At 45.5% G+C, this 11,577-nt stretch overlaps 1 protein-coding gene across 1 annotated transcript in view; it reads left to right on the top strand.

The window, feature by feature from the left end:
* LOC125525247 (putative disease resistance protein RGA3) overlaps nucleotides 1-4,004 on the top strand; it is a 70,257-nt gene extending 66,253 nt beyond the window's left edge. The window contains exons 6-8 of the mRNA XM_048690252.1: nucleotides 554-638; nucleotides 964-1,303; nucleotides 3,930-4,004. Coding sequence (XP_048546209.1) covers nucleotides 554-638; nucleotides 964-1,303; nucleotides 3,930-4,004 — 500 coding nt within the window. The remainder of the gene's footprint in view (nucleotides 1-553; nucleotides 639-963; nucleotides 1,304-3,929) is intronic.
* The last annotated feature ends 7,573 nt before the right edge of the window (nucleotides 4,005-11,577 follow it).

Here is an 11,577-nt window from a genome sequence, read left to right as displayed (position 1 = left end):
CTTGATTCTTGAGTCCTCCAGCTGAGACATGCATGAAATACTACAGCATTCAGATGCTGCTGTTGAGGTGAATTGATCTTCTTTTTTATTTTGCCCGTGGAAGAATTTACAGTCAATGAGCCCAGCTCTGGATGTCTAGAAAAAAACAGGCATTCAGAATCTCTGATTATTGTGGTTTAAAAAGAATTCTTTATCTCACTCTTCCTGAATATTGACGACCAGCATGTTTACAGACCCAAACCTGCACAAGCCCACACTTTAAGAAGTACTCTCATAATGTAAGATGTTTTTTGACACTAGTGTAAGACGTTAAAAAACGTCTTATATTATGGGACGGGGTAGTAGCGTTTGTCTCTCTTCCTGAATAGTGGCGATAAATTGTCACCATGGATGCACAAGCCTACACTTCATGAGCATCTCAGTGAGCTCCGTCTGAGTTGCTGCAGGAACTGTAAAGTTCTCCCACCATTATGGCAATTGCCCTCTCTCGTGTACTTGTATTTGGGCGGTTTCCATAGCCTAAAAATTATATGTGTTAATAATGATGATACAGACAATGAGGAATGTTGTCTTTCTACGTCACCCTTCTTTCCTAAGCTGGAAACCGTGGAAGTTACCAACATGACTAAGCTAGAGAGGTGGCAGGACAAGGAGTTAAATATTTCCAACTGCTCAAGGTTAGCAAGCATGCCCAAGATGCCCTCTCTTGAGAACTTGAGTTTGTATGGTTTGGGTAGCTTGACAAGTATATGTGTTGGTAATGATGATAAGGACATTGGGGAATCATGTATTTCTCCGCCACTCTTCTTTCCTAAACTGGAAACCATGGTACTCCCTCTGTTCACTTTTATAAGACCTTGAAGACATTTCAAACATTGTACAAAACAACCCATTTTGAGTTGTCTGAAATGACTTACAAAAGTGAACGGAGGGAGTAGTTTCCAAGATGCCTAAGCTAGATAGATGGCACCAGGAGGTGGTAGGACAAGTAGCAGACATATCATTCCCTTTGCTCAAGAAACTAGATATTTCTGAATACCCAATGCTTGCAGGCATGCCCAATATGCTCCCTTTGCTTGAACATCTACAGGTAAAGGATGCAAGAGACATTCCCCTTCATCATCTGATGAATCTGTGTGGGCAATCTAGTTTTGAGTGCAACGGCTCCATTGAAGTGGAACCTGCATTTGGTTGGCGGTCTATTGGTGACCTTCATTTCTCGCGGCTTGGAGACTCTTCTGTGAGACTGAGACTCAAGGGTTTGATGGTCAATGTAGAGCACTTTGAAAAGGAGCTTAACAGAGTACCTTGCAGATTTATCAAGAGCATGGATATAATAGATTGCTATTGTCTTTTCTCGTCTGAACCATCCCAAATACAGCGAAATATATGGAACCATTTCCGTTTTGTTGAAATTATGTTGATCGCAGACAACAATAATATAGTACAATGGCCAATGGTTGAATTGGGGAGCTTGGTTTGTCTTCGACGTCTAAACTTGTCTGCTTGTTGCAACTTAACTGGTTCACTTCCATCAACACTATCTGATGACGAAAATGTCCTGCCTATTCGACTCCAACATCTTGAAATTTTTCTATGTGGAAATTTGATGGAGGTACCAAAGTTGCCTGCATCTCTTGAAAAATTGTTGATCCATCATTGTCGCAAGCTGGTTTCTATGCCAACATTTCTTAGGAATAGCAAAAATTTGAGAGAACTTTCTTTGATTGTGTGCAACGCACTGACGACATTTCCAGATGGAATGTATGGAGTCATAGCGCTGAAGAGGCTGGAAATGAAGCAGTGCCCAAGGGTAGAGACACTACCGGAGGGACTCCTACAGCAGCTCCGATCTCTTGAGGAACTATGTATTAGAGACTACCCCTACTTGGAGGAAGCCTTCTCAAGAGCAGGCGCTCACTGGAATTTAGTAAAAGCAATTCCATACATATTAGTTGGCGCTCAAGATGAGTTAACAACTCCAAGCATACCAATGCGCTAAATGCCTTTGATTGGGATTATTTATGCCTATGTGTCTGTACTTGTGTATACCGACGCCGGCCTCATGTCTTTATTCAGTATTAATATACTTATGTATCAATGTATGTTGAGTACAACCTGCCTAGACTTGATGTCTTTGTATCATACATGTCAAAACTCACAATCACTTGTATCTATGTTTAGATTATTCATTCGTGTTCCTTTTTTCCAGGTATCTGCTGCCATCACACCATGCAAACCTTGCCCTAGTATGATAAATGTAATGACTTTTCGTGTTCTATTTTTCTAGCTATATGTTATCTGATATGTTCTATTTTCTTATATTCTGAATACATAACAGTTTTTAATCATGTTATCAGCCTTCCCAATCAAGTCTGTTGTTGCCTAATTAAATCCTCTCCTCCTCTGCTCTCTTGCTTAAGATACGTGTCTTGCAGAGTTATGTCGTTCTTTAAGAAAGAACCAAAGCATCTGGAAATATTTGCATTAACCTCTCCACAGAACACAATACCCAAATAAAATACAGATTAGCACTCCAGATGTAGAAAATTAAACATGCTCTGTAGTAGTGAGAGTCTCAACAATAACTTTTGTCATGGGTAAAAACATCATCATTTCTTTATCTTATACTCCCTCCGTTCCAAAATAGATGACCCAACTTTGTACTAATTTTAGTATAAAGTTGAGTCATCTATTTTGGAACGGAGTGAGTATACATTATTACCAACGAGTAAAAACATGCACTTTTCCAGTTTATTTTAGTTACTGCAGTAGTTTTGCTCTCAAGTTGAGAACCTTGCATGGGTTAACGCATGCAGTTTTTAAGGGAGCTTGTGGTTCACTGAACAAAGGTACTCTGATGAACTTAAGCACATCAGGGTTCAGTTAAGTTCAGCCAGTGGATGGCCAAGATGACCCGATCAAGGAGGGATAAGCGAAGATTCATGGCTGAGATTGCTTCTGCTGAAGTTACGATAACACTGTCCATTGTCTTTCAAGTTCGGTGACGCTACCATGTTTACCGTTTTAATTAAGTCAAGTGTTAAACCCTCGGTATAAGATGAAAGCAGACTTTGCTCGGTGTCCGCCATAATGATGAGCTTTGGCTCAATATCGGCAGATGGGAGGTGATGCACAGATGATGTATGTACCTTGAACAACTTCTTTTGTTATGGCATGATGGCCAGTATGCGGCAAATCATGCTATACCTCCTGCGAGCCTCTCAAGTGGAAGACGATACAAAACAAACCATTTAGTAGACAGTATGTATTACGTCTTTCAGGGCAAATCCACATTTAGTAGCCTCTGTTCTGTTATCAGTTCTCAGCTTGTATTAATAGATATACCTTTCTATGCAAAGATTCTGCTATCAGATATTGTAAATGGTTTTAGATTGAGTTTCTACTAGTTTGAAATGAAAGGGGATTTTAGTATGTGTTTTAGATTAGGTTTCGGACCCAACTTTCTCTCTTCTCAACATATATACATACAGTTTCACAGTTTTGGCGTTCAGATTTCTGGGTCCATTTCATCTCTGGAGGTAATTGTCCCTCTGAAATTCCTATTTATATATGGTGTAAATCTAGTGACAGGTGGACTCGCTACCTGGGCGTTCGATTGCATATATGGTGTAAATTCAGAATACGCAATGCCTAAGATGGTCTTTATGCACTGAAGTGCTGTGAGACCGGGGATGAAGGAAGCAGAGCATGTAGCGGTCAGCTAAAACAGAGAAAAGCAGAGGTCCAGCAAAAACAGAGGAGCTGCTCTGTTTCGGGCAGCCGCTGATAAGGAAAATGTCCTGCACCCTCGACTCCAAGAAGTTAAAATTGTGTCCTGTGAGAATTTAGTCGAGGTTGCTGCTGTCTGTCCGTCACACATGGGAAAACTTCATTATCTGAGAATTAGCAATCCATTTCTTTTGCAGTGTGAGCCATTGAGGAGAGTCAACTCAGTTAGTTATTTGACTATTGACAACCTCATCACCAACTCAGATCTTTAGTGGAGGTTGCCTCCATCCGTCGGATGCAGATCTGATGGTCGAAAATGATGGATGGCAGGCACAACAACATCGCCAGCTCAGTTTTTTATAGGGGTAGAGATGATGAAGATTAATTAGTTGGTCTATGGTACTACGTGGTGGTACCTTGATTATCTGCTGCTGACTAATCATCTGAACATTGTTATGGTTGGCTGACTATACCAGTACCTATACTGTTATAGCTTTGGCTTAAATTACAGACTATCCAAAATTCTGAGTTACGATGCGTGGCTTTGAGTGTTGCTAAGCTTTGGTTGCAGATGGAATACCAAAGATCTCTCTGAAAAGTTTGTTTTTTGACAAAGCCTTTAGGCCCTGAGTTAAATTTCGTTTTGGCAGGTATAATAGATGAAAATGTAGCCTTGGTTTCAAGTTTTGGAAGTTGAAGCATAAGATTATATTACTTGCCATCACCACTTGTCAGATTCTGTGACCGTAGTTGTCGCCATAACAGTGAGTAATTGTCACAATTAGTTATCAAACAATTGTTTTATCTTTTTTTTAAACATTGTAGTGTTATGCAGAGTTAGAGAGTGAGTAATAAAGTATCAACAATAAGTAAGAAGAACTATCAAACTACACAACAAGTACCATGAAGCCAGTTTTTTAGTGGCATATATCAATCGTCAGCAATCAGTCAACTTAGTTAATTGAATCAGAAAACAAAGTGGCTAAAAACCTGGCAATTAGTTGACAATAATCTGACAAGTACCGAGAATTTGTCTTTATCGAAATAAGCCGACATGAGATCTAGTTTTAAAGTTCTCGCCACTGGGAAGCTAATGATGAAAGCGGACCGTTGATCAGATTAATGGTTTGGAAGGTAAAACTTGAATTTGAAAGAATCTTAATGGATGTCATACTTACATGCAAGAGCCAAGAGAGATACAGGGAGCCATCGCATGGGAAGGCAAACCATGCTATGCCGCTCTAGTCCTGTCTTTTTTTTTTTCGTTTTCTTTTTTGGCATAATGAAAGATTATATTTAGATCATCTTTGTGCTAGCTCCCTGCCACTCCCTGCAGTGAGTCAGTGGACAAGTAGACGGTGCCATCACCCTGTGTGCGTCCATCAACACATGTCCAACGCGGAGACAACACGGCCCATGCCGCCGAGACCCGTTGTCGCGGACTGGAAAATGCCACACCGCACGATCTCCTAATCCAGCTCGCCTCCAACGCCAAACAAACGGTGTCCAACAGCCAACTATCTCCCTAGGTGGCGACTTCAAGAAGGGAATGGTGTTGAAAGCGTTGTTGCCGCCCACCATAGTTAAGGTATTCACCCGGAAGATAAATGATGTATTTAAGGTAGAAGCAGATATGATGAACGTCTCCATGGAGTGTTAAAAAGAAGTGTTCAACAAGAAGTGTTGAATGGCGTACTCAAGGTAGAAGCAGATTCGATGAACACCTCCATGGAGTGTCAATAAAAAGTGTTCAACAAGAAGTGTTCAATGGCGTACTGAAGTTAGAAGCAGATCTGATGAATATCTCCATGGAGTGTTAAAAATAAGTGTTCATCAAGAAGTGTTGAATGGCGTACTCAAGGTAGAAGCAGATCCGATGAACACCTCCATGGAGTGTCAATAAAAAGTGTTCAACAAGAAGTGTTCAATGGCGTACTGAAGTTAGAAGCAGATCTGATGAATATCTCCATGGAGTGTTAAAAATAAGTGTTCAACAAGAAGTGTCCAGTGACGTACTCAAGGTAGAAGCAGATCTGATGAACATTCAAAATCTCTGATTTCTGTGTTAAAAATAAGTGTTCAACAAGAAAGCCTTAAATAAACTAATTGAATGATCTTCTGCTTACTCGACCTCGAGAGGTGCATCACAGGTTCTAAATTCTAACCAGTTCTGCTCCATTTTCACCCTACTTGTTTAATGTATAATTAGGATTTTGCTTACAACCGGACGGTTTGCCTTTTTGACTCTTTTTCCATGCATGGGTGGCGTGTCGTATTGATTCTCTTAATGTACTTTTATTTCACTCTTTCTGAATGTAATGTTGAGGACCAGCATGCATGTTTACAGAGCCAAAACTGCAAGAGTAAACCATGTTGTAGTGATGGTGGACTGCACCATCACCTTGTTGCCGCCATAATCAGTTCACGTAGTGTCTGCCCAAGCAGCTTTTAGTAGTAACTGGACCCCAAAAGAAAGGAGAGCGTTGAATTTGTTGCTCTTGGTTCCCTGTGCGTCCATTTCGTCGAGCAGCTTGCAGCGCATATTAATCCACCAAAACCAAAGCAGTGAGCAGTGGGTGCGCCAACAAAACATAAATTGTTTTACTAAATCCGACCAAAAGGTGGAACCATGGCAGTGCTAAAAGTCGTAGTTTCACCAAGGGAAATAATCAATTTTGGTGAAATGCTAATATAAATACTGACGATCATTGCCCCTCTCACATCCCAAGTTATATATGCTCTAAATCTACTTCGCCGACTGCCACTGCTCTCGGCCTGATGACCGGCTATGGGCCATTGGCAGCACGGTGCGGGGACACTAGCTAGGTTACTACTTCCCTGTAAGAAATGATCCTCTGCTGAGTGTATAGCAATGAGCGATCTGTTAGGCTTGAGGCCGCACAGGAATTATCAGGAGCAGTCTTCAGAGTGTATAGCAATGGTTGTGTAGTGCAGGGGGAACATTGTACTCCCTCCGTTCCTAAATATAAGTCTTTCGAGAGATTTCACTATAGATCACATACGGATGTATATAGATGCATTTTAGAGTGTAGATTCACTCATTTTGCTCCGTATATAGTCCATAGTGAAATCTCTACAAAGACTTATATTTAAGAACGGAGGGAGTATATCATAGTATACTGTAACAGTTACAATAGGCTTGTTTCAATAAATACTAAGGATGTCCAGGCATCATTATTTCAGACAATCAATATACTCTGGAAAAACAATGTATACGGACAGTAAAGCTATTGAATGGATACTAAGTAGGAGTATGTGCTTAAATTAATAGTAGTGTACTATTCATTCCCTGAGATTATATATCTTATGAGATTATGCTTGTAGCTTTATCAGTATAGACTTCAATCTGTCAATGTAAAATGTTACTCAGTCTTCCAATAGTCACTGCTTCTTGCATAAAACTGAAAGTGTTCAGTGACTCAAGTTTTCTTTAGCTCACCAAAGTGTTCAGCTCCTCTGCTTCCACAGAGAATGCATGCAGTCACTTCGGGTAAAATCGCAACTTCGGGCAAAAGCATGATCTCCTAATCTAATCAGCCTTACCAGATTGCCCGGTTAAATCGCAACTAACAGAGCGCTTCTACCTCACTTACTTGATCATGCATGTCCAATGACTTCACACGGCAATGTGCGTGTCTGTCTCCTACTAGCATAGCAAAAGCATGCAACCTACACAAACACCTACCTACATGTAGTAGTATAACAAAAGTAAACATGCAAATACATGAATCAAGATTGTTAGACTTTGTAACGTAGCCCAACTGTGTAATATGTATATCATGTATCATTATAAATATATGTGATAGGCCACCTCCCAGAGGGTTGAGCCAGTTCCCACAAATCCTACGTCTAATATGGTATCAGCCTAAACCTAGGACCTCCTCCACCTCCGTCTCAGCCGCTGCCGCCACCGCGCCCCAAACCCTAGGGCCGCCGCCGTCGCCGCTGCAATGACCGCTTCCGCCTCTAGCTCCGCCAGCTCCGGGACCATACCCGCAACGCTGGCCGACCTGCTGAATCTTCCTGCCCGTACTGATGCCTCGCCGACGCCGCACTTCTTCGGCACCACGGCGGTGGGTTCGCTGTTTTCTGCCCCGATCCCGCCGTCTCCTGCGCCGTCGACCGTGGCGGCCTCCACCGCCGCGATGTTCGCGCCACCGGTGGCTACCGCTGGCTCGTCCCCGACACTCGCCATCATGCCGGCGGCCTCGGGGGGATCTGACGATCAGCGTGCGGGTGTGACACCCCCAGCCCCGGCGGTCGCCGCGGTGGCTGCCACCGACGCCGCCCTGACCTCCGGGCCGTTCCACTTCGACAACCTCATCACGACTCGTCTCACGCCGGACAACTACCTGCTTTGGTGCGCCAAGGTTCTACCGCTGCTCCGCAGCCGCTCCGTCCTTGGCTATGTCAATGGCTCTCTGCCGTGTCCGCCGCAGGTCCTTCACAACGTCCACGGCCCGGCCATCAACCCGGCGCACCGTCTGTGGATGCAACAGGACCAAGCGATCCTCTCCGCCATCCAGGGTTCCCTTGGAGACGGGGTCGCTGGCCTTTGTCTCTTTGCTGCCTCCTCCTTGGATGCGTGGACGACTTTGGAACATGCGTTTGCCCAGACCTCCACTGCTCACGCGATGGCTCTTCGCAGCAAGCTTGATGATGTCAAGAAACTGGACTCCTCGGCCACAACATACTTCAACAAACTCAAGGTCCTGGCGGATACATTGACCTCTATCGGTCGACCCTTGAGTGATGAGGAGTTCGCTGGCTATGTGATTAAGGGTCTCGATGCTGACTATGACAACCTTGCCGAGGTTGTCCACAACGCCAAGCCGCCACTTCCACCGCACGAGCTCTTCTCCCGGCTGCTCTTCACCGAGCAACGCATTGAAGCTCGCCACTCCACCAACTCCATCGCCGACCAGCCCGCGGCCTTCTGGGCCTCGCGTGGCCAGCGCACCCCTGCGCCTTCGCCGCCTGCCCGCATCACCACCCCGCCAGCGCCACCCTCGGGCGGAGGCCCTGTACGCTGTCAGCTTTGCGGGCATGAGAGGCATGTCGCCTCCAGGTGCCATAAGAGGTTTCAGCGAAGCTTCCTGGGTATTGGGAACGATGGAAAAGGTAATGAGCGACAGTTTGCCATGGCGGACTCTGGCCCTCCTGCTGCTCATGTTGCTGCCAAGAGCAAGGATACACGCGTCGACCCCGGCTATACACCGTCATGTCCGATTGATCCTGCGTGGTATATGGACACCGGCGCCACGAATCATATGAAGAACGAGCTCACCAAGTTGTCCACCCATCAGCCATATTACGGTCCCGACAAGGTTCACACCGCCAACGATGTAGGTATGCCCATCTCTCATGTTGGTCAAGCATCTCTCTTAACTAGTCATCCATCTAGGCAGTTTCATCTTCGTAATATTTTACGGGTCCCCTCGGTGACTCTTAATCTGTTATCTGTTCCAAAACTCACTCTTGATAACAATGTCCTATGTGAATTTCACCCGTTTGATCTTTTTGTTAAGGACCGAGCCACCCGGGAAATTCTGCTTAGTGGTCGTCTCAGCCATGGCTTATACCACTTGGAGGATCCATCCACCCCGCGCGTCTTCAGTGGTGTTCGTGTGTCACCGTCCCAGTGGCACTCTCGCCTTGGTCACCCTGCCACTCCCATAGTTCGTCATATACTTCACCGTCATGAGCTGCCTATTGAGTCTAGCAATAAAGAGATGTCTGTGTGTGATGCCTGTCAACAAGGCAAAAGTCATCAGTTACCATTTGTTTCTTCTACTCGTCAAGTAACGAGTCCTCTTGAATTTGTGTTCTCTGATGTGTGGGGTCCCGCTCAAACTTCTATGAGTGGTCACAACTATTATGTTAGCTTTGTTGATGCCTATAGTCACTTTACCTGGCTTTATCTTCTTAAGCGCAAATCTGATGTGTTTGATATATTCATTCAGTTTCAAGTGCATGTAGAACGTCTTCTCAAGCATAAGATTATTCATGTTCAGTCTGATTGGGGGGGCGAATATCGCAACCTCAATGCTTTTTTTAATAAGCTTGGGATCTCTCATCGTTTATCATGTCCTCATACACATCAGTAGAACGGCGCTGTTGAGCGCAAGCATCGACATATCGTTGAGACGGGACTCACACTCCTGGCTCATGCGTCTGTACCCTTTCGTTTTTGGAGTGATGCCTTTGCCACAGCATGTTTTCTTATTAATCGTCTGTCTACGCGTGTCATTAATATGAAAACTCCTATTGAGCTCCTTTTACATGAAATTCCTGATTATACCTTCTTTAAGGTGTTCGGGTGTGCTTGTTGGCCCCATCTTCGTCCCTATAATTCTAGAAAGCTTGAATTTCGGTCAAAGAAATGTGTGTTTCTAGGTTATAGCTCTCTCCATAAAGGCTACAAGTGCCTTCATGTGCCAACAAATCGTGTCTATATATCTCGTGATGTTGTCTTTCATGAGAACGTCTTCCCCTTTTCCTCCATGCCGCAGCAACCTTCCACACCACCATCTATGCATTCATCTCCTCTTATGCTTGGCCAATTTGAAGATGTTGCATATTCGCCTGTGTTGTTACCTAACCATGGTGCAGGTGTTGGACGTGGTGCTCGCCTGGAACTTCTTCCGGATACAACTCCTGTCGCGCATGCTGACCGGTCAGTGCACGTGCATGCACCCGTCGTCGACCCCGCCTCTGGCGCCGTGCCCGTCCATGCAACTGGACCGGCGCTGGTCTCCGACGCTGGGCTGGGGTCATCCGAGGCATGACTCACGAAAGCTGAGGCGCGGCCCACGACCCCGCCGCTCTCCCCTGGGCGGCCCGAGCGGCCTCCGTCCCCGCCTCCACGCCTGGATTCGCCTCCGTCGTCGCCTTCGTCGACCGCTCGTATGTCCTTGCCGCCCCTTTCGCCTGGGTCGGCTGGGCCTACCGTCGACTCACCTGAGCCCTCGCCTGGGCTCCCGTCGCCCGCTCTGCCGTCATCCTCTCCCATGATGGCGCTGCTGGCTCCTGTTCCCGTTGCACCGCAACGCCCGCATACTCGCAGCCGCAGCAGTATTGTCCAACCCAAGCAGCGTCATGATGGTACTGTCACATATTTGGCTGCCTGTCTTGCTCATTCTGTTGCAGATCCCACTGATGAACCACGCCACTATGAGGTTGCTATGAGTATTCCTCACTGGCGGGCAGCTATGGAGCAAGAGTACAACGCTCTTCTTCATAATGAGACATGGACATTGGTTCCTCCTCCGCCTCGTGTCAACGTTATTGATTCGAAGTGGGTTTTCAAAGTCAAGAGACATGCGGACGGGTCCATTGAGCGCTACAAGGCGCGTCTTGTGGCTAGAGGATTTAAGCAGCGACAGGGTCTAGATTACGAGGAGACATTCAGCCCGGTTGTTAAACCTACTACCATCCGGCTTCTCTTGTCTCTTGCAGTCTCTCGTGGTTAGTCTCTTCGACAACTTGATGTGCAGAATGTTTTTCTCCATGGGTTGCTTGAAGAGGAGGTTTACATGCGGCAGCCACCAGGGTTTGTTGATCCAGATCAGCCTCATCATCTCTGTCGTCTGAAACAGGCACCTCGTGCCTGGCATGCTCTTCTTGCGTCGGTTCTTCGTACTCATGGATTTGTTCCATCGACAGCTGACAGTTCGCTGTTCTTATTTCAGCGGCCCAGTCTGACTGTGTATTTGCTTGTGTACGTGGACGATATTATTCTGGTCAGTTCTTCTGTCATGGCTGCTGATGCTCTTGTGACTGCTCTTGGCAGAGATTTTGCGGTTAAAGACTTGGGACAGCTAC

This window comes from Triticum urartu, chromosome 7 (assembly GCF_003073215.2).
Source record: "Triticum urartu cultivar G1812 chromosome 7, Tu2.1, whole genome shotgun sequence".
In the NCBI taxonomy this organism is placed as follows: domain Eukaryota; kingdom Viridiplantae; phylum Streptophyta; class Magnoliopsida; order Poales; family Poaceae; genus Triticum; species Triticum urartu.
The sequence above is the reverse complement of the archived record's forward strand: the minus strand, read 5'-3'. Positions and strand labels throughout refer to the sequence as shown.